General features: G+C 31.0%; 1 protein-coding gene across 6 annotated transcripts in view; it reads left to right on the forward strand.

Moving 5' to 3' along the window:
* The window catches only part of LOC127715253 (rho GTPase-activating protein 7-like), a 131,273-nt gene that overhangs the window by 30,741 nt on the left and 75,973 nt on the right, over positions 1-24,559 (forward strand). For 2 of the 6 annotated variants that reach the window (XM_052221271.1, XM_052221272.1), the window contains 2 exons: positions 3,986-4,077; positions 4,496-4,855. In XM_052221271.1, the coding sequence (XP_052077231.1) occupies positions 4,018-4,077; positions 4,496-4,855 (420 nt within the window). In that variant the 5' untranslated portion in view covers positions 3,986-4,017. Of the gene's footprint in view, positions 1-3,985; positions 4,078-4,495; positions 4,856-5,920; positions 6,107-10,818; positions 11,012-14,233; positions 15,141-18,947; positions 19,056-24,559 lie in introns of those variants that run through there. The other 4 variants (XM_052221276.1, XM_052221274.1, XM_052221273.1 and 1 more) reach the window with 4 other exon arrangements.

The following is a 24,559-nucleotide window of genomic DNA, read 5'->3' on the forward strand; positions in this document are numbered from 1 at the left end:
ATTTGGTCTCCACAATATAATAAAGATTTATTTAATAAAAGAAGATTGTGTCTGAGCATACGAATACCCCCACTCAAGCTTTGCAATTTTCTTGGTTACAAAGGGGCATAACTCTAAACTCTCTCTATGATTATTGGTTCTTAGCATTGAGTTTCATAAAATTTGGATGAGGAAAACTTAAGAGTGGGGAAACGAAAATGGGACAGACAGAAAGATGGAAAGACGGAAGGTCAAGGGTAACACTTAATGCCTCGTTTGCCTACAGCGGGGGAATGAAAATAAGGAGATGTTATATGATCGCCAATGACTTCATCAATTAGCAAAATCCATATAGTAAAGTTTGCTATGAAAGGCCCTAACATGTATGTTTCCAGGAAACTAAATTTTTTTGTCTATACCAAACTTGAATGCCCCTTTTGTTGATGAAAGGAGAGGAAAATGTAGTATTATATTTGATCATGGGTTCATGGTGTATTACTTTCTTCAGACACCAACACAGCTCAAAGCAAAAAATTCACTTCACTACTGATCTTAATCTCATAGTCACAGGGAGGTTTCCATGGTTTTAGTTCTTAAGGAAAGTCAACTAATATCAAGTGGAAAATCAAAAAGATAATGGGAAATATCCTTAATTTTTCCATCTTGAAAGAGCCTTCCAAGAGGTTAGGATGTTGAATAGACAAAATTTATGTATTTATAATTTCCAGTTCTTCCAAATTGTTTTATTATTGAGATTGGATTATCTCTCCTCCCCTCTCCTTGTCTGACTTAATAATATAATGTACTTACTGTTAGGTAACATGCAATACACCTGTCATAAGACATAATATGTTTCCTCTTTTCTTTTCTTTATTCATGTGTTTTGTTCTTTTTAAAAAATGGGGTAAATGTTTGTTTTAGCTTTTTATATTGTGATTGACAGCATTGTTTCACTGTTTTCGTAGGTTTCAGTGTTATGGTAGAGATAAATTTATTATTCTACCACAAAATGAAATAAATCTTAGCTGAACATAATCAATTAATGATAAAATAAATTATTTTTAATATGAACACCTTGCATATTTATTGGTACATTATTTGCCATCATTACGCTTGATTTATGTGACCCTAAAATTAATGTGTAAACGAAAAGACACAATGATGTAGCCATGTCAAGACGTGATATCATTTTCTCTTTACTTAACTGTTAAACGTGATTTACATTGTATCTTAACAGGTGTAAAAACAATGGCTTAATGTCTATTGTGAAGTTATCATGGTCCGATCTTTCCATTTAGACATTAAAAAAAATAATTAGAAGAAACTTATGAAACAGGGTCGTTTTGTATATTTGGGTCATTCACATAGTAAAATAATGATTTTGCAACTTTGCGTCTGTTTATATAAGCCCTGCACCAAATTTTTAAGTCAGTTTGCCATTGATTCAAATGTTTTTATTGATATTTTGATTTAAAGGTAAGGATATAGACAGTAATGTTAACTTAGCCTGTACGTCTGTCTATGAATAAAGGGTAATATAAATTAAATTTATCTGAAATATCTATTAGGAAATAACCAATAACAGTGCTTTTATTGCTTTTATTCATTGAAGATGTTTAAAGTGAATCTATGCACTCGCAACTTACAGCAAGTTCAGGAAAACCCGAAGATAAAGATGTGGTATAATTGCAAATGGGAGAGCTATCCACTTAGTCAACTTCAGCAGTCTTGTGTTATATTCTTTGTTAATCAGTCAACTGCAGCAGTCTTATCTTATATTCTTTGTTAATCGCTCCATTATCATAATGTCCCTTTAAATCTTCTGCAAATTGTGTCATTCATCGTCTTTCAAAGGACTATACCAATAAACCAGCAGTCACATTCATCATTATAATATATGTAGGTAAACATAACAACAATTGGAACAAATGATAAGATTGAAATGGGCAATAAAAATGAATAGACTTCATAAATTATTTTAAAACCACAACTATGCCTAGAATGAAGTTGAAACGGTTGTATAACTATTCAAAGTATCATGAACAAGTGCTCTATTACTGAAAAATATAAAGGACCTAAGTCCTTAAATGTGAGAATTTTTACATGGAGCATTAAACAAACCTCATAGATTGGAAAAGTAAAGTGATTGTAATGCTAAGAAGTAAGGACATTGTAATACTAAGAAATAACCTATAAATCACAAAATATAGCACTTCTATGTGGGTTCTTTGTTTTTAACAACAGCCTATATGAAGACACCTAGTTAAGAATAACATGCAGAACAGACTTTTCCTTGTATCAATTGCATTGCATGTAAGTCCATCAATACGATGACATTTTGTGCACGAAAAAATTCAAAATATGTACTTTAAATGTTGTCAAAAAGACATTATTTGATTGTAAAACATAAATATCTCGACTGTTGACTTGTATTAAGTCTAAAAAGATTAATCTGACCTTTGGACATCTGTGTATTCTGTGTGGTCTTTTTAAGAACAAGTACCTCTATTTTTTTTGAACCCATAAAAGGCATTGTCTTGTTCCAATCTGTCAAAGTAACAGAAAGAAAGAGGAAAAACAAGCAACAAAAACTATACATCAATCTGAAATCTGACAAAGAAGCAGTGAGGTGGTATGAACCAATGAAAATAACATTTATTATGAAATCTTGTAAGATAATTACAGATGCCCTATGTTGTTACCAGATATGAAATTTCAATTTAGACCATTGTGAACATGATCCATTATTTTTGGATACAGTAAGATGTTTATGTCATGAAAGAAAATGTGAAAATGATCCCTAATGGTTTTTTTTTGCAATAGAAAGATGAAAAATGATGTGTCCTATTTTGTTCATGACATGAAATTTATCAATGACATTCAGAAAGGAAATGGGTATTGTCAACCAAAAAAAGAACTTGATATAATATTTGTATTTTTCTCATGTCAAACATTTTTTTATAAATGTAAAATGAAGGCTTAAATAGAAATTTGACTTCATGCTTATTGTCTTTAAAACTGTATTATTATTGAATAAAATATTTTTATAAACACCTACACAAGTTGCAACATGGTTTTGGACAGATAGTTTATGCTTGGATGACCATTCAGATATGATATTAGTTTATGATTATTTGATGGTGTTTATGGATGTTAAATATGATTTACTAGATAACATGGATGTAGTAGAACTTGTAAGAATCATAAAGTTATACTTAAGTGAGATAACAAGTGGTCAATTTGGCTTGGCATGAGGCAACATGGAACATTTATCATTAAATCTCTCAAAAAACATATGCTGCTGATAAATTGAGACCTTGTAGTGATGGATTAGTTAAAAAGATAAAAACTCTTTGATTTATGATGATCAGTGCCAGTGATTTACAGAGATACTTCTTTATTTTTTTGGATTTTTTTTTATCAGAACACTTTGCTAATATTTTAGGATAAACTATATACTGTGGGTTCATTAATGAATGACATTTATTTTTATTCCTACCATTTTTTCGTGTATGTTGATACTTGATTTCATGTTTCTGCCAAAGTATGCATTCTAGTCTATAGGCAATTTGTACTTGGTTGAACATTTAAATTTGTTGTTCATATATACCCATAAATTCAAAGAAAATAAGTTTTCTATGCAAAAGAATGAGTCCATAGTAGATGTTTATACTGTAATATTAAGACTATTATGAAATTACAGAAAGACGAGACATATCTCTGTGTCAACATTTTACTGTATATTATGACCAATAAAGGTGCATCTAATCACATTACCAAAAGAGGACATTCAGTACATTTTGCTTATTTGAATTGGACTCTATCACTAGGATCTTCTAATACAAGTACTGAACAATCAAAATGTCTTTTGTTTTATTAGAACAGAAAACTTAAAATACAATAGTAGCATGAAATCTGAATCTGAATCATGTTCCTTCTGCACTCAGTGTTAAAGCATCTTATTTAACTCTCAAGCATTGGTTATATTTTATTATTTTTCTTTCAGAAATACAATGAAGAATTGTGAGTGAAAATGAAATGGACATCCAGGCTACAGATGAATACAAAGCTTTGGAAATCTACCTTCAAAAGGCACAGGTTCGTCAGAGACTGGCTAAAATTGTTATTGTGCAAAGCATCACAGTATTTGTATAAAAATAAGATGATAGGGTATGATTGCCAATGAGACAACTATCCATCAGAACTCAAATAATGAAGATAAAAGCCATTGTAGGTCACAGTACGGCCTTCAACAATAAGAAAAACCAATACTGTATAGTTGGCTATAAAAGGCCCCGGGATGGTTTCACCACTGACATGAAACATGAAACAATTCAATCAAGAAAACTAACGTTTAAAATTGCGATTTATTTCAACTCTATTGCATAAACAAAACACTGATGGGTTAAGCAATACTTATGTAACATGTCAGTGATACTAACTATAATTGTTTTAATTTAATTTTTTCACTTTTTTAATTTTAATTTTTGATATTTCATTATTTAATGCAATGCAGGAAGAAATTGGACGTTCATTATCTGTTAGTAACTCAGTAGAATCTTTACAAAATGGCTACCCAGGGAAGCGACATCGTAGTTTTACATCGGAGTCAGATCTAGATAGTTGTCATAGCTACTGGCAACATGTAGGATCAGGCAGGAGTGGCAAAAGGCACAGCTTCTCATCTATATCAAATAACAAGCATGGCTACAAACCATCCTCTAAAGAATTCTCACAGCATAGTCCTAAAAGACACAGTGACCCTTCAAGGTCAAGGACTGACCATCTAAATGGACATTATCAATACATTGTTGTCCAGCCTAGGAGAAGAGTGGACAAAGATTTGACTCCTCGGACAGCCGAATCAGTTAAAGAGGTAAGACAAAGTGTCAAGATTCTAGAAAAATTCTACGTATTGTTCAGGATTTCCATCTCATGACACTTTAAAGAGAGACGTGTCGGGTTATATGGTTGATTATAGTGCAATCTTGGTCCGGGTAAAACTCTCAATATTGGTGAGATTGACTATGCACATGTTATCGTTAAACTATTTGAACCCAAAATATAATGAAACAGATCTTGGCAGAATTTCTGTGTGACATAATTTGTATTTGTCATAAATATAAGTGCATTTGTGTTACGACAGGTGGATTCCACTTTTTCTGGTGTTATATATAAGTCAAGTTTATTACCGACCCTGTTACGAGCCAGCGGCTCTTTTCACAAAAAATCTTAAGAGTAAAAATACTTGTAAGTCATACACATTTCAGTATAACTTACGATCAATTTTAATCGTAAGATTTTTTGTGAAAAGAGTCGCAGAGCTTTAGAACTGGCATTATTTAAATTATACAATTTGTAGGTTAAATTTTTGGTGTATAATTGATTCAAATTATATAATTGCACTAAAACTTGAAGGTTGCAACTTCCAAAGTTGGCCTTCAAAGGTTTTGGCTGTTCTGTTTTAGATCTTTTAGTTTTTATGCTTTAACATGTTTTATACATTTTTATACATTTTCCTTCCAATTTGTTTCTCTGGAGCAGAGATGATGGAGTTATTCCTAAGAATGTGTCATTTGTACAGAAGTTAATAGCATTTGTCTTTTTAGGGTATAATACTTTTATGCAAAAAATTTTCAAAAAATAGCCTTTATTTCTCGTTTAGATAAATTATTTTGGTAAAGGCCTTACTTTGTAACTGCATAATCACAATTTTAGATATCATTGCAAAATAAATGTTCAAACTTGACTGCATATATAGTTTATTGGATATAGATATATTTAATATAATTTTATTTAATTGAAATGAAATATGGAAAATAAACTGATAATGATCATCAGTATATAATTGTCCCGAAGAATACATTACTATAAATGGGTATTCCCCTGTCTGTTGGACTAATTATATTCCGTGACCATACTAATCAACATTCGGTCTATATTAATATGAAAGGGAAGATTTAAAATGGTGACATAAGGATATTTTATATATCACAGACATGACATGACAGAATCGTCAAAACATGTCAGAATGAACGAAATATCAGACATATGTTATGAGAATTGATTTTATATTTTGTTACTAAAACGGATATTATTGATGCTTTTAATTGGCCACTGGAAATAAGTGAGTAAACAGACATATTATACTATAAACAAGGAACTATTTAAATCTGGAAGAATTTTGAATTCTAAAAAATTGATAAAGAATATATGATGAAAACTAACCAAACTAAAGATGGTTAGCCATGTGTGCATGGCTAAGGTTCATTTTACTTTCACTGATATTTCAGTATGAACTAACTAACCCCCATGGCCAACCCTCCTAAATTGGGTTAGTTTTCATCATACATTATCAATTTTCCAGAATTCAAAATTATTCCAGATTCAAATAATTCCTTGTTTATATTTGAATTACTGTGGATGTATAATTATTTCTGGGTTACTCATTTTCATGGATTTTGGTTTGGGGGTCTGGTTAACCACAAATTTGTGTGTCCAAGAAAAAATAAAAAGGTTTGTAAGGAGAATTTGTTAAAAAAAGGAAAAGCAGTATCTGGGAACAGTATATCTAATATATATGTTCCTGGCAGTATCCACTAAAATTCACTTTTTCTCCAGTCTACAAAATTGGTAAGCATTTAAATAAATGAATTCAGGGCCAGAGAATGTGTTGTAGTTAATGAAATCACTTAACAGTTAAGTTCTTTTGTATGATATAGTTATTGTAATTATTGCAAGTTAACTTGGTTTCCTGATGAAATTGTTTTACAAGTAAATAATGCATTAGAAGGATAACAGGAATCACCTAAAATATGTTATTTAACCATCTACCATGGAGCTGTATGATTGGCTGAATTATTTTTTTACTATTGACCAAAAAGTTAATTTCTGGGTATTAAACAATTATAATTTGAATAATATTGATAAACTATGTAGGACATTTTTAATTTTAAAATTACTTTCAAACATTAGTGTTGAATATTTTTATTACAGATTACTATTTTACGTACCAAAATATCAAAATTTTAAATAGAAGTCTCAAATTTCTGATGAAATCAATATTTTTATACAAAAATTAGTCAGTTATTTGGATATTGCTTATAGCAAGGCAGAGACAGCAATAATCAGGTTAAGACAACCCTGGTGCTTATGCTGTTAGGGTTCTTGTTTTTGTCTTCAATACAGCAAGTTCAAAAGTTTGCTGGTTTTTTTTTTCAGAAAAGAAAACTAAAAGTTTCACAAGTCTGCCAAATAATTTCCTTATTGCACTCTGTTCTTTTAATACATAGTACTGCTGATTCTTTATTATTCATGGGATACCAATTTTGATGGAGGGGCGTAAAGGGGGAGTATCTGCACGGAAGAACGCGAAATAAAATTGCCATTTCATGATGAACGAACAATTAAAAATTGTTTGCACATTGATCATTTTCATGAAACACGGTGAATAATGAACCTTTTTCACGGCTGCACGTGAAATAAAAATGGCAAAACATGTTGCACGAAAATAACCCCTTACCACCCTCTTCATGGATTTTGTTGGTACAGGTAAACCACAGATTTGAATGTTCAATGAAGTACAAATGCAGTCTTTTGCAAAACCATGAAATCAAATATCCAGGAAAAATAGAAGGTTCCCTCATTGCACGAAAATAGGTGAATAGACAGTAATATGTTTCAAATACATTTATCATGATAAAAATTATATGTGTAGTATATAGCAGAAATATGTTCTAGGCAAGTATAATATGTGTACAGCAAAAATCCACCTTAAAGCAGTAGAAGTGGAATTTAAGTTAAGAAGTACAAAACGTGGATCAATTTCAAACCAAAATTTCAAGAAATCAATATTGGTAAATGAAATTACATCTAATATTCAAACTGGCTATAAATTATTTTAAAACTGTACGTTTTATGAGCACTATATCCGCTGTTTTGTATTTCAGTCTCCATATAACTTCTAATTTCAAATAACTTTGTGTTTATTTATATTGATTAACAAAAGGAACATCCTTCTGGCTGTATATTTAATACATTTCTTTTAAAGACTGGTAATAACGGGAAGAAATTGGGATTCCTCATGTGTACAATTTATGATTGACTGAACATTTTCTTCTCATCATGATCATTGACAGAAAAATTAATTTTGTGGTATTAAACACTTAAATTATATGGAACATTGAATGCTTTATGAATATAGAGAGATGTGGTGTGCTAACTTTTGATCACAATTTTAGTCAAATATACTGATCATATATAATGAACTTATGGTATATATTATAGGGGTCATTTATTGGACAAAGTTCTCTGAAATGATTCTGTTATAAGGTAATGAATTATCATTTTAGAATTAAAAGATTCCAAGTTATATTTTTGTGCAAGTATTTTTTAATTTTGATTGTCTTGTTATTTTTCAACTGTTAAATTAGAACAGATAATGAAAAGTTTTACTTAATAAGTATCTCAAAAGTTGAAAAAACAGAAATTTATTTTTGAGGTTTTTTTCTCTCAATAAAAACAACACTGCATCAGCTTAATTTGCATGTTAAAAGTACATTATTTGTCATTATTGCACTCAGTTGTTTACTTGAAAGGTAGAAAATGTCTCTAAATAAATAACCTCTTGACACCGTGGAAAAACTACAGAAGTCTTAAAGTGTAAAAAATACACCTGTTTTACCAATTAAAGTCATAAAAATTCAGCAACAAAGTTATTTTCTTACCCTTATAAATATTCTAATAGTTCAGGTAGTGTCATATTTATTTAATTTGGTTTTAAATTCTTGGTTTTAAAAGATTTTTTATAACCTTATTGACAAAATATCAAATTCTGGTAGGCATTTGATCTATAAATAAGCTTTAAGTACATTTGACAAAATGCCATTTGGATCCATAGTTACAAATTTGATGCTGTTGACAAGGTCTCCATGTCTGCAGGGGCCCCGGTGGCCGAGTGGTCTAAGTAGTTACTACTGTAATCACTAGCCAGTCAACACTGAGGTTGTGAGTTTGAACCCCGCTCGTGCAGATGCACTCTACTCCAATCTAAATTGACTAGGATTGTCAGTTTTCCTATCGACGGTCTGTGGTTTTCTCCAGGCACTCCGTCTTCCTCCACCTCCACGAAATAGCCCAAAAGCTGTGCTTAAAAGTGGCGTTAAAACACCAAAAATCAAAATCAAATCCATGTCTGCATAAGAAGTCATTGTCCAGTGTGTATAAGTCGAAACAGGCCAAGTCCAATCTTGATGTGACATATGTCATTGTCAAGGGTGCACTTGATTCTTAGATAATGTATTAACTGATACAAACTTGCTGTAAGGTCAAGATAAAAAAATAATAATAAAACTTTCTATCCTGATGATTACAAACAGCACATAATGATATTTTGGTTGTTTTTTGACAAATTTACATCACAATACCATTAACTGTAATTGGATGTCCTGCACTTATCATGCTTCACTATTAAAAAAGGTTAAAATGCTGAAAAACTCCTCCTAAATTATTGAAAGCTATCATTTTGCATCAACCATGATATTGTAGTGTAAATAAGATATGCACTCTGGGTTAACACCCTCCTGGGTCTATCTAAGATCAACACTGTCCTATTCATTCATGGCATTTGGTGCTGTATTGACTTTAAATATATTTTATGTCCGAAATACTTTCCTTTTGTAAATTTTACTAAGTAATCTGTAGTCAAATTTTTACTAGAAGTTGGTGTTTATGACATACATTGCTGGTTCTATTTCTAATTATCTGTCACATAGAGTTCCATACTTGGTGATATAACCGTGTTACAATCTGTGATAAACCATATCAAAGAATTCATTTAGAGATTCAACATAAGAGTGAATCCAGATTTCATTTGCTTGACTCAACATTGATTACATTAGATTTTATATCCAAATACAGTTCTCAGTAATTATTTTTTTTAGCTTAAAAAATGTTATCAAATTTGTTTCGTGCATGGTTTTATAGTTTTAGAAGTGACCCTCCAAAGATATTTATTTTTCATTGAATTTCACATTTAAATGTAACATTGACAAATATTTTGATGTTAATAATTCAAATGATGATTTTAATTGTTATTTTTAAGCATTTCCAGAAATTTGTCTTCTTTCTTCTGTTTTAATTTGATCATTTTGATTAGCATTCTATCAGACTTGAAATCTCCTTGCCTTATGTTTCTATAGAAAGAAACTATCAAATTACAGGTGTATAGTATTATACCTGTGTATAGTATTATACCTGTGTATAGTATTATACCTGTGTATAGTATTATACCTGTGTATAGTATTATACCTGTCATTACTGTGTTATCAGTGATATTACTTTGAAGTCTGCCTATAGAAGTAGGTAGGAATCATATTTCAACTCTTGTCCTACAGGTTTTATTGTAAAATGTCTAAAAGATAGTTATCAAAGTATACTTCATTTAGCTATAGCAAATTAATTCATTTATTCTATCCACACCTAAAGAAAATTATACTGTGCAAAAATTATATTTGAGTTGTTTTTAGGAAATCTTTATAATATTGTGAAGATCATATTTTTAAATGAACGAGTAGTTTTTGAATAGTTGTTTTGATAATGTATATTATTTATGCAGTTTATATCAAAGAGGATATATATGCATTTAATAAATGCAAATTTAATTGATCTGTTTATGTTGAATAATAAAGTATAAAGTATTAGTACAAGGAACTGAAATTACACTCACAAAACACCAAAGGGAAAATAACCATCGCAAGATTACATGTATTTAAAAGACATAATTTGACTTGGCCTTGTCAACATATTTTAAAGTGCAGGTAGATCGTAAGATAGCATATAAAATGGTTGTAGGGAAAGGCGTAATTTACTAATTAGTGGTTGATTAATTGATTCTAAGTTTGGATATTTCTCCCATTATGGCCGTGAGTGAGTGATATGTGGGTTGTTTCTGTGAATTAAAAGGAAATAAATAATTCATAACTGCTCATCATTTTGTACAAAAAAAACACAAGTCGGACATCACAAGTGGAAGGTAAAACAGTTTCCTTTTTGTTTTCCTGAAAGCTATTTTTAAAAGGAAATTAGTAAGGATATGTATTTAGTTAATAACTTTTATGTTTAATTCAAGACGAAAGTTAAATAATAAAATACATAAATAAAATCTTTGAAAAATAGTGTATTTAGAAATATGTTTAGATTTGCAGTTTTGAGGTATAAAAGGAGATATAGAGTAAAGGTCAAATCAAACAGCACTGCAACATCATTAATAAAGCCAACAAATACAGTTTACCAAGAAGGATTAGTGCCCACACAGTTAGGACTAACTCACAAAATTATTTATTTCTAGTGTTGACAAGTTGTGAATGACAAGTATCAGTTGATTTCTAAATATTGCCTTTATTCATCATAATGACTGAAATATTAATACCAGTAGCATTTGCTGGTAATTAAGTCTCCCAAACGAAGTTTGGGAAGACTTATTGTTTTTGCTCAGTTCTTATTATTATTATTATTCTTCTTCTTCTTCTTCTTCTTCTTCTTCTTCCGCCGCTTTTAAATTTGAACTTGTCCGCACCCGTTCTCCAAAACCGCTTGTCAGATTAACTTAGGGTTTCACAATATGTTAGACTAACATGTCTAGTGGTGCAATCAGGGTTTTGTTTGTGCATTGGGGTTTATAAAGGGGTACTTTGAGGGGCAAAAAGAAAAGAGGGTTTTACTATAGAACCCTATGGGATTTTATTTTTTAAAATTTTCAAATGATTATAAATTGAAAACCGTTTGTGATAGACACAATCTTTTTAATTGAAAATGTTCTAAATGATAAAGCCCATTAAATGAAATACAGGGTTAGTCCCCAGGGGCCACCCCCACCCCCTGCCATTTAAGAAAGTTCTAATAACTTGTAAGTGGTCAAGATCCCCACCCCTAAACCATATATATTTTGGTTTGTTATGCTAAGATGGTTTGAATGATATACAGGGTTAGTCCCCAGGGGTCATCCCGACCCCCTGCCATTTGAGAAAGTTCAAATATCTTGTAAATGGTCGAGATCCCCACCCCTAAACCATATATATTCTGGTTTGTCATGATGAAGCACATCAAATGAAATACAGGGTTAGTCCCCAGGGGTCACCCCCACCCCCTGCCATTTAAGAAAGTTCTAATATCTTGTAAGTGGTCAAGATCCCCACCCCTAAACCATATATATTCTGGTTTGTCATGCTAAGACAATTTGAATGATATACAGGGTTAGTCCCCAGGGGTCATCCCGACCCCCTGCCATTTGAGAAAGTTCTAATATCTTGTAAATGGTCGAGATCCCCACCCCTAAACCATATATATTCTGGTTTGTCATGATGAAGCACATCAAATGAAATACAGGGTTAGTCCCCAGGGGTCACCCCCACCCCCTGCCATTTAAGAAAGTTCTAATATCTTGTAAGTGGTCAAGATCCCCACCCCTAAACCATATATATTCTGGTTTGTCATGCTAAGACAATTTGAATGATATACAGGGTTAGTCCCCAGGGGTCATCCCGACCCCCTGCCATTTGAGAAAGTTCTAATATCTTGTAAATGGTCAAGATCCCCACCCCTAAACCACATATATTCTGGTTTGTCATGATAAAGCACATCAAATGAAATACAGGGTTAGTCCCTAGGGGTCACCCCACCCCCTGCCATTTAAGAAAGTTTAAATATCTTCTAAGTGGTCAAGATCCCCACCCGTAAACCATATATATTCTGGTTTGTCATGCTAAGATGGTTTGAATGATATACAGGGTTAGTCCCCAGGGGTCATCCCGACCCCCTGCCATTTGAGAAAGTTCTAATATCTTGTAAATGGTCGAGATCCCCACCCCTAAACCATATATATTCTGGTTTGTCATGCTAAGATGGTTTGAATGATATACAGGGTTAGTCCCCAGGGGTCACCCCCACCCCCTGCCATTTAAGAAAGTTCTAATATCTTGTAAATGGTTGAGATCCCCACCCCTAAACCATATATATTCCTATTTGTCATGTCTCGAACATTTGAATGACGTATACAGTCAGTCCCCAGGGGTTCCCCCCACCCCCAATGTTCCAATATCTTGTAAATGGTTGAGATCCCCACCCCTAAACCATATATATTCCTGTTCGTCATGTAATGAACATTTGAATGACGTATAGGGTCAGTCCCTAGGGGTTCCTCCCCACCCCCAATGTTCTAGTATCTTGTAAATGGTCGAGATCCCCACCCCTAAACCATATATATTCTGGTTTGTCATGCCAAGATGATTTGAATGATATACAAGGTTAGTCCCCAGGCATCACTAATGCATATAACTTTACTGGACCAAACCAATTTTCACTGGACGTTGCCCAATGTCAGGCGACCCTGTGAATTACGAATTATAGGAGCTTCGTTTGGGAGACTTCGTAACAGCATCCTGTTACAATCATTTCTTGTTGTTTTTAGTTCTGAAAGTTTTACATCAAATAAAAGACTGTTAAATTAGCTGTTTAAGGAAAGCTGTATTTTACATCTATGATACTGATTCTAATACTGACATATTTCTGGGGTGATCTTAATGATCTATGTCAAAGCCAAAAGTTTGTCCAGACTAAATACAAAAAGCATTTAAGGGCAACAGCCTGAAAAGGTTAAAATGAGAACAGTAGAAATAGTATTAAAAAAAAGAAGTGAAGACTAAAAGTAAGATCTGCCAGTCTATGATATATTGAGTAACTTGTTGTAAATTGAATATAAAAAAAACAGTCCACATGTAACAGACAGTACAGAACAATTTGTACACATCAGTATCTGTCATGTTTATTTACATAATTAAAATCTCATTTACATTTTTAATGCAAATTGTTGTCCTTAATTTAGATAACATTGGTGTGACATTCAGCAGATTTCTAACCAAGTAGAAATTTTGGCTCAGATTTCACGCCGTATGTACTTGTAAGGAAGAGCACTTGTGAATTACTACTTAAACAATTTTTTAAAAGGAAAGTAAAATAACTTAGGATGATTTCATTGAAGCATGACTAGATATTGACTGACTTTTTGAAGGACATGTATAAAGTATATGTCTGATTCACACAAAAGAAAAGAACTTTGATACATGAGAAATGGACCGAGTCAATATTCTGATACATGCTCTTTTTAATTCATACCTGTAATTTTGTAAAGGTGTTAATTTCTAAATATAGAAAATAAAAAAGTGGGTTAAAATTTAATTTTTGAAGGCTAATTTAAATTTTTGACATGAAGATGATACTATTATATAGCATACACACCTGTGGAGTTAGGATGGTACATTTGGCTTAAATCGTAGCATACCTGGCCAATCTCAATTTCACCTGGATTTTATATTTGACACACATTGTAATTGGATGATAATCTTATTTATTTCTGGACAAAAAGTGTTTGCTTAACCTTATAGTAAAATTATTACTGAATTGTTTAACAATGATTATGTGGCCAGTGTTTTCTCGTTAACCTCTCATCCAGATTCCCGACTGTCTGTTGAAAGAAAAGATTAAAAGGACTTCAACTTATGCTGGCTATTAGCTGAACGGATATAGTCAATCTGCAACTAGATAGGGAAAATATTACAAAATGCAGCAAGGATTTGTCTCCGTCTTCTTCTAATTATTGTCAAGAAGAAAATTGATTTTTATGCAGGTTTTATTTCTTATTTACAAACCGTTACCTGGTTTTCAAGACAAGTTATAAACTAATGAAGTGGTCTTTATTCCAGAAACGTATTGTTTTTGAAGGATGCATTGATAGTGAATGTCGTATGTTGTGCAATGTTCGTTTAATACCAAATGCGTATAAAGATATGTGGTCATAAATTGTAAACATGATGTGATGATGCATATTTTATTGACCATTAGTTGATTAACGATGTTAATATAGTGTTCAGATTAGTACAGTTTGGTTCTCTTATAGATGTGATTATGTATTTTTACCATATCAAGTTCTGTTTCGTATTCAGTCATGAACTGATTTCCTAAAATATAAGTGGGATTTATTTTATATTCGAGCATAAAAGTTTATTACGTTGTGAATTTTAGTAGTGAGAAAAACCATGGCGGTTTCATATGGAGATGTTTTTAAGCGTTACAAGGACACGTCTCTTCTTATTTTCCTTGAATATCAGGTAATCTTTCCTCATTTAGTATCAAATTTTGGAGTTTAATATGTACAAGACTTAAAAAGGTGTGTTGTTTAATGAAAATAATGACCTCCCGAGTTCAGGATTCTTCCTTGTGTGCCAGTTATCATTTGAATGTGTGTCTGTTCATTGAGTTTCAATCAGTTACATGATTAGTACATTGTATGTCATATTTTCCACACAAAATATGTTTTCCCTGAAACAGATAAGTTTGGAGGTGTATAAAATATATGTATGGGTTTGGTGATTTGTAAATTTGGCTAACGAAATCAAATCCCTTGTTACATTTTTTTCATGAATAAAAAAATCATGATGGTGTAATTAAAGTCTTCAAAGGAATATTGATAGATATGGTAGATTTCCTGTTCCACCCTTTACAACAGTTGTTAGCTAATTTGCTTTAGTGAAGCAATTCACTAGATCAGTTCTGGATACTTTATTATAAGTAATTACTGCTTACTGACTTCTGTGATTGTTGAAAATCAACAACAAACCCTTCATTTGTATTCCATGTACCGAGATAGTCACTTCAATGTCACTTTGACTGAAAAAAAGATATACATGCATGTTTAAATCAAAGTATGCCTTACAATTTCATGAATTGTCACGCATACATTTGAAATACCACCTGTTTAATATTGAGGTAAATACTTTTTCTTACTTTTGTCATCTTGATAAAGCTAAATTATGAATTAGAGATTATTCTTTATTAAAACTAGAACACCAACTATCTATGATCAATTAAAGAATATGGTGTTGCTTAACAGACAGTTTTGATGTTTATGGCAAGTCTTTTTATGCCCTACTGCGCCTACAGCAGTGGAGGGGGCATTAAGTGTCACCCTTGTCCGTCCATACGTACATCCTAAAAATTGTTTCCGTTAGAATAAGTTTCCTCAACCAAAGGTTATGACACTTATTCACGATGCTTAATACCATAAAACACAGATTAAGTTCGAATTTGGGTGGCATCACTTTTACAGTTCTCTAGTTATGTCCCTTTATGATATTGTATGCAAGCGGGGGCATCATCTGTGTTCATTCTCCATTTATTTTAGCCTGCTATATTTATTCATAACTTGTCCAGTCTCTAGCCCAATTTACGTATATGTTATAGACACTTCTCTTTTGACCCCTAGGTGTCTATGGTTTAGTCATGGTGTTGTTGGATTGCTGTCTCATCATCTATTCATAACCAAATAATTACATACTAAATACCAATTAAAAGTTTTGCATATTTTATTATCACCTTTCCAACACATGAAGTTTATGAATGAGTCATGTCTCAGGACCATTAGATATAGCAGTACTAAAAAATAGAGGACTGTTGCACCACTGGATTAGTCTTCTCCTAATTACCCCCTTAAGTCAATTGTTCCGAATGTATTAATTAATCTTGATATTCAGAATCATGGTCAGTAGTACCTCATTCATTTGTTTTCATATTGACAAAGAACAATTAGAAATATTACCTTGTAAATCTGTTAATCTGCACATTTGCAAATTTTTATTGAATACAATATATTAATTGAAAACTAGGTCAGATTTATATAACGTTGGATCGGGTATATATCTATCTCACAATAAATCTTTCATTTAAGCTACAATTTTAACAAGTAAATTATACCCCTTATAAAATACCCATCGTCTATTTCAGTTAGACAGTCTGACTCAGGTTAGAGGATAGTGTAGATTTTATGACAAAGTGTGGTAAAGGGTCAGGAAGTTAAAGAGTTTAGTCAATGGAGTACTCTATATTACTTTAAAAGGATTTAAATCAAATGATTAATCTAGATCAATTCTATGTATAACTTAGAAAAACTCATTTATTTTCTATGGTAATAAAGGAACGAAAAGCCTAACTAACAAAAGAGCAAATTAATCATTTACTGATGTTTACAAAATAAACATGGTAGTATTACTATTTCCAGTTAGAAATTTTTGTGGCATCACTTTGACATTACGCTTTAATAAAATATTTGAACTATTATAGAAAGGCTAAAAATGATATGTTTTGATGGTGTAGTACTGTTTCATTACACAAATCAAATCATAAAATACCCATTTGATAAAGCAAAAACAAAAATAATTTTATTTAAACAGGTTTTAATTTATCTGCTGAAAGGACACTTATATTATTTATATATAGCATAACCTGCATCTTACATTACAGTTTTACATGTGTATTCTTGTGGTCTTCGTTGTTTACTTCATACATTTCTAAGCTTACACTTGATTAAGTGATGTTACATATTTGGACTTTTTCCTTCCAACATCTACAGTACTTATTGGAGGTTTTTACGGCCAAAACAAAACATGGAAATGTCTCTTTATCATGTAAAGTTGTGTAATAGTTCAACTGTTTTTCTTTAGGGACTTTAAAACATGATGAAATTATCACCTGTCAGGACCTGGATGATTATACCTCATTTCTGTTGATTTTCTCCCTCTTTAAATGTTAATTTATATATTCTACTTAATATACTAAATATATCCCTTTTTTATGGCTATAAAGAGATTAATTCCCTCTCAGTCAGTTTCTGATCACAGTTATAGCTAAAACTTATATATAGATCTCTTCAGTGATTTTTTTAAGTTATCCATCCAATATTATCAGGATCGTGTCTGATGACATTCATTCAAGTTGATAATTTGTATGGGGAAAAAATGCTTGGATAGATAAACCTTTTAGGCTAATTCATCAAAATTACACGAGAGCATATTAGTCTTTTTTAGTAGAATGGGTTTTTGAAATGCAATATGCAGTCAGTCTGTCAGATGTGAGAAAAAGAAGACTGAAACACAGAAATAAGGTCTCATTATATACCATAAATGATAGTTACGGTATGAGATCTCATATTAAAACCACAGATGCACCTCTTTAAAAACAAATATTTGTCAGCAGTTGTTTTCTTGTAAAGACTTGATGCATTTGTTTATTCTATAATTGGCATCATTTTACTACTCAGAATTTGATACTTTGTAAATTTGAAATGTCGGGAGTATTTTACAAAACTAAGAATTTAGTTTGCATTTATGAATACCATTAGTTTGCATTTTTACCATATCAAATTATAAAATTTGTCCATGCTTTATATGGCAAATAATATTAAACTATTCAGAATAGCGATGCACATTTGCAGAAAAAGATTTAGTTGCACTTTAAAAAAAAGACATTTACAGATGGATAAAGTCTTCTTTATGACAAAAATATGCAAGATATGTTATCGCAAGTCACAAAAAATGTTTCTATTTCATATTCCCGACAGTTAAATGCCTCTATTGAATTCATAATCAAATGTATTATATAAAGGTGTGAATTGGTGACATATGACGAGAAAATTATCTTAAATAAATAGGTGTATTGCAAACAAAAAAGGTTGACAATGTTATGATTGAGCTTTTTATAACCTAATAGTGTTGACAAATGATGATAAAGAGGAATAATATATGATCAGACACCAGGGGGTCTGGTGCATGTTTAGTCCACCCAAATTACCCTGGTATTTACTTGTCCTAAGAACAGTAAGGCTAACGTAAAGAAAAATTACCATCCTGGGGGTAATTGAGTGTTCTTTACATAAATAATTATACTGGCCAGGCATTTTTCAGAGTACTATTTTAACAAACTTGAAACAACTCATGATTGGTAATAAAACTATATCTATTAACTTTGAAGATTTAATATTGTATGATATTGAAGGTAAAATTACTCAAGCGTTACAGAGTACCTGTGTAACAGGTAGATATTAATTATAATAATTTTATCATTTACCTTGCAAAGTTGTTGGGATGTGACCTGGATTTTTACCCATGTTTAAATTGAGTGAGATAAATTACTATGTAGTATGTTTTGGATGTTTATAAACAAGGAAACTTATCTTTGACCTATTTTAAAAGGTAATTTGTTTCTTTTTATTTTATTTCAACCAAAAATTATATTGAAAATTGTTAAATTCATGTATTTTGATTTTTTTATGAATTCTTTCATGTTCCGAAAAGAGGGACTAACACATGATCATATTGGTCCAAGTCCAATCTCAGGATAAAATGTTGGTATAAAAGATAAATAAGTATCCTTCAATTTATTTTCAAATTGTGATATGTTTGCTTGTCTTTGCAGTCTATTTTGTTCAGTTATTCTTTAAATTATGTTTAAGTTAAATATAGAAATAAATAAAAAGGGAACCAAGAAACAGTTTTATTTTATAAGATTGTCAGATTTGAGATCTCACTATTCCTTATATATATATATATATATATATATATATACATTTTTGAACAAGTCTAAATTGAAAACAACGTTCATATCTATGATTGCGTTGGATAAAAAACGCAATTTTTATACGTGTGCATGCAAAACAAATTTCTTGTTAGAGGGGTCTAAATACAGCACAAACAACATTTTCCAAAAGACTAAAAGAGTGAAAAAGTATATTTTAACAAAACGCATTTGACTAACAGGTCGAACAACAAATGTTCTTAAACCCTGCTGACTGCCATTTTTGTACATCTTTAATATACATGCCCTTTTGGTGTTTGATTTTTGTAAAAGGGGGTAGTACATACAACTGACATTTTTAAACTATAACTGAATCATGATATTGGGATTTGGAAATATTTTTTAAATAGTTCATATCTTGATTGTTATATATCTTACAATTACACCATACAAATTTAAACTGGATTTTGATTGGTTGAAAGCAAGTGAATTTGTGAATTTATGTTTTTTTTTTCCTTTTTAAGATGAATATTGTTCAAATTTCACCTTTGCCTGAGTTAATATGCGAATTATATGCCTTTTCAACCCTCTCTGCCATGGTATTTGGCAGAACGTATAAAAAAAAGAGTCTTTTTTATATGCCTGTTTACAGGACGTATTATGGTATACTGTTGTCTGTCCGTCTGTCTGTCATCAACATGTTGGACAATATCTCAAAAAAGCATTAGCCAAATTTGCATGAAACTTTTGTGAATTGTTTATATCTATTGATGTAAGCTCCTTCATGGCGCAGCTCTTTATTACCCTTCACAGAGACACTTTAACATTTTTGTGCTTTTTAAAATGTGGTGTTTTATCCTACATTTCAAAGCGAAAGAATCATGGATCTCGTGTTTGGCATCTACTTCCATCATCAGAAATGAACTTTAGAAAAAATCAAAAGAAAGAACACTTAAAATAAAGAAAAATAAGTTAAAATTTAAAAGAAGATTTAAGAAAGAAAAAATCAGAAGAAAGGGGTTACATACACCGAGCACTTGCAGAATAATTTTGAAAAAAAAGAGTAACCATAATTTTTGCTTAAAAGAGTGAAGAAAAGATAGATATAAATTGTTGAAACAGTAATCAGATGCTTGATTCATTGAATGATCATTCTTAACTCTGTAACATTTAGTCACAGATGCAGGCTCTAAAGTCTTCTGTTTTTATGTGAGCACAAAATTATTGGATCCAATTATGATATTTGTTTGTCATCTTTGTTGTGTTGTTTTTTTCTTCATGTTAACTTTATGTATGTTTAACCCATCCTTCAGTAGACAAATATTGTAAATCTTTGGAATTTATTTTCTTAATTAGTCAGAAAGTACTGGTATTAGGGAAGTCTTAAGCTTTAGTGTAAATTTTACGTTTTTGGAAAAGGCCCTTTCAAAGAATTTGACTGTAAGACATAGTATCTACCCACTTCACTGATCCCACAATAATGACATTTGTAATCTCATTCATTTAAATGTTAAATATTTTCATTGCATTTTCTGACTTTAAATTGTTTTTTTGTGGTTGTCATATTTATTTACTCAAATGTTTTTCTAAAAAAAAAAAGGAATTTTTTAACAGTTCTAATGACACATAATTAAAAGAATTAATATGAGTTTGCACTCGTTTTATTAATTTTTCAGCAATTTAATGGTTTTATGTAATGATATAATTATGCTTGTAAAGCCTATAAATTGAAACTTGAGAACAAAGATGGTATTATTTACTCAAAAAATATTTTTATTTTAATGAATTTTTAATGACAGCCATATTTCTACAACTTACACAACTTACAGTGTAAAAGAAATTTAGGGTAGGGTTGTAAAAAATGAATCCCATATTAACAGTACCACCCAGAATTTACAGGCTTTTTTGTAAAAAAGTATTAATTTTTAATGCTGGGTTCATCAACATAAAATAGCCACAAATTGCTTCTTTACACCTTAGCCGAGCAACATAAAATTTTCATACCCATTACCGATTACTAAACTATCATTTTGTAAATCAAATTGATTTCAAAGGCTACTGTTAAATTCAAGACAGAGTAACCCACACCTGTCAAAGGACAGCTTAAATCAAATACCCATTCATTACAGGAATTGTCTTGCATCACTGTGTCCTCCAGGTAAGGTCCAGTTATTTAATGAAAGTGTAAATTTATCATTTGAAAATAGTCAGGTAAAAGTCAGGTAAAATGATATTTAATTGTAAATTAAAGATGAAGTGAGTATACTCTTACATACAAAATTTGGGAGAACTTGTCCACCATTTTTAACCTTGCTTTGCATAATTTTTATAAAAAAAATCTCGTGTCAATTTTTGCCTCTGAACTAACGACAAATTGCAAAGCATTAAACATGTCAGTTATCTGAGAAATATTTGCCACAGTTTCATTTCACATATTTATGAATATCATCAAGGATATTTTAAACAATTGCAGTACATGAAACAAGTTTTCAGCATGATATCTATATTGAAATGTTGTCTAGAACATATCTGTGTGACCCAATCTCGGATCATAGTATCACTACATTCAACTGTTGCCCATAACATTGACAGTGACCTAAAGCTCAAGGTTGCATCCAGTGAATGTATAAATATCATGTTGAATCGATAGTTTTGTCTTTCCTTAAATTCATATAATAATTCTAAATGCAGTTATAAGTGCTGTTAAGATGGGATGTTCCCTTCAGTTAAATTCTTTTTAAAACCCATAAAGAACATTACTTTTTCAAATTGGTATGCAATCAAATGTATTCCCTTCAAAACAGCAAAAATTAAGTGATTTTTTTTGCAAGGAAATTAATTTTTTCTATGGCAACTTTAATTTCTTTCCTACATCATCTTCAGTCCTTCAATGGTAAAGTTCTTCTTTTAATCAATTAATTTGGCCTGATTTCAAAGTTTGTTCAGTAAACAGAGTTTTTGTTTGGCTTATTTTTCAATGAATTCCTCTTTTTCTGGTTTGTTTATCTATTTACCTGTGAAATTAACCAGGTGTATTTTGATATTATTTCTTTGATCTACATGTTAGAACATCTTGAGTTTGAACCTTGACCTATTGTTTACTTAGATCTAGATTTAAGTACCCTATAATACAGGAAATTGGCTACACTGTTATCAAATCCTTGTTGGATTCAACAAGCTACAGTAGTTGGTTAGGTAACTAAGGAATGATGGGAAGTTATAATACGATAAAAAATCATAGATACTTTATATTGTTGGATACATAGATCTGCATAGACACTTTTGCCATGATGTGCAAAAACGGTAAAAACTTTGTCATGATGATGTGTTAAGTTTTTGAAGATCTTTTTTTGTTGTGATCAAGTGTTAAAAAAAAGAAAGATTGACATTTCTGGGGAGATACAAATGCATTTTATTAAACATTTACCGACAAAAACTTAAAGGGTTTTAAAATGTAGTATGCAGTTATTATGGATATCCTTTGTGAATTTGCTGTTATAAAAAACCTTTGATATTTGAGAAGAAATCTTGCCCATTATGATGGCCACAGTTAGTCTTGTCTTGATGGTTAGCTGATTGGGACTGATAGATAAGAACCGTCTTCATCTTAGAGCAGTTTTCATTGAGAACATGTAAAGCAACTAAGATTAGTTTTCAGAGGTCTTATATTTTTATCAGATTTTGATTGGTAACTATTTAGCTATTTTGGGATCAAATAGTAACTAGCTACTATACCAAACCATTAATGGATTTGGACACATTCTCAGCTGACATTTGGATTACTGAATCTGTGTTGTCTGTCCTATAAAATAACTGATCACATGTTATTAGAACCTTATTATAGACAAATGGTGAAATTTCCTGTCTTGTTGAAGGATGTTATATTAGATGGACTGTCATGGGAATTCTAGCCAATCTGACTAATTTGTTTTAAACCTTCATACTAAATATCACTGTTGTAGTTAGGAAATGTCAGTAACTTATCTGCAATTGGATTATCATGCAAAGGTCTGGTTACTTCAGTTGTTTTGAAGATATGCAAAATAAATGGTCTGTCCATGTTTGTTGTGTCTGCATACATAGCAGATTCTAAATCTAAACATTGGGATTCTTTTCTGATATCTTTTATCATTTTCTGTCAACGACTACTCTTGTTGACGTCTTGAATGAGGATGTTCATTTCTGTATTCATTTTTGTTTTTTTTATGCCATTTTTCTCAAATCTTTGATTTTTGGTCCATTTTTCTATAGTATTGGCTCATTATTCTCTATTCTGTCAGCTCCATCCAGACCCTCATATATTATTTAGACAAGAAAGCAAAACAAACTTGCTTAAACACTTCTAGAGGAAGTGAAGTTGTGCATCTCATATTTTAAGTTTTTGTAGGACCAGTGGGATTTGCTATATATATGAAGACAAGGAATGAAACCTAGGAAAACTCACATTTAAGTGATATCATTTATGTGAAAAGTATTAAGGTCCCTTTATTAATACAATTCATAAGATCAATTTAATATCAACAAATACATAGTGTTCATTTCAGTATGTCAAAAATAACAAATAACAAATCAATGAAAAATATTTGAATGTCTGAAATAAATTTCCTGTCTGAATTATTAATTGTGTATCTATGTAAAATGGATACCCCATGCTTACCTAATGATGTAAGCAATTTATCAGTCTCTTATTTCGCAGTGGTATTGACAGTTAAATAATATTATGAAATTAAAATTCTGTTATAAAACTACTTCAATATTCATTTAAACTATATAAGCCAGCAGGAGTGATATAATTGTTGTTGCAAAATTTATTTATGATATTGATGCTGTAATTAAAAACCAGTCACTGTTAGCTTTGCTTAATTGAAATTTTATTTATCAATGACCATGGATATCATTTTAATGAAAGTTTCTAATCAAATCCACAGTTAAAATGTATACATGTTCAATATTTGAAAGCTATTGAACAATGCCAGAGACATAAAATACATTGTATTATATGTCTCTGATAATGCATATTAAAAGTTATTGATAGAACATCATCAATTTTTTAAATGATAATTATCACCATGAATTCTTCTCTGTCTATTTTCAAACAGCCAGTGTAGTAAAAAGTGATATATTGATTTATTAACAGTTGAATTTCTTATAATTTTTTTTACATTCATTCACAATTGATTTT

The sequence above is a fragment of the Mytilus californianus genome, unplaced genomic scaffold (assembly GCF_021869535.1).
Source record: "Mytilus californianus isolate M0D057914Y unplaced genomic scaffold, xbMytCali1.0.p SCAF_9, whole genome shotgun sequence".
NCBI classification, from domain to species: Eukaryota; Metazoa; Mollusca; class Bivalvia; order Mytilida; family Mytilidae; genus Mytilus; species Mytilus californianus.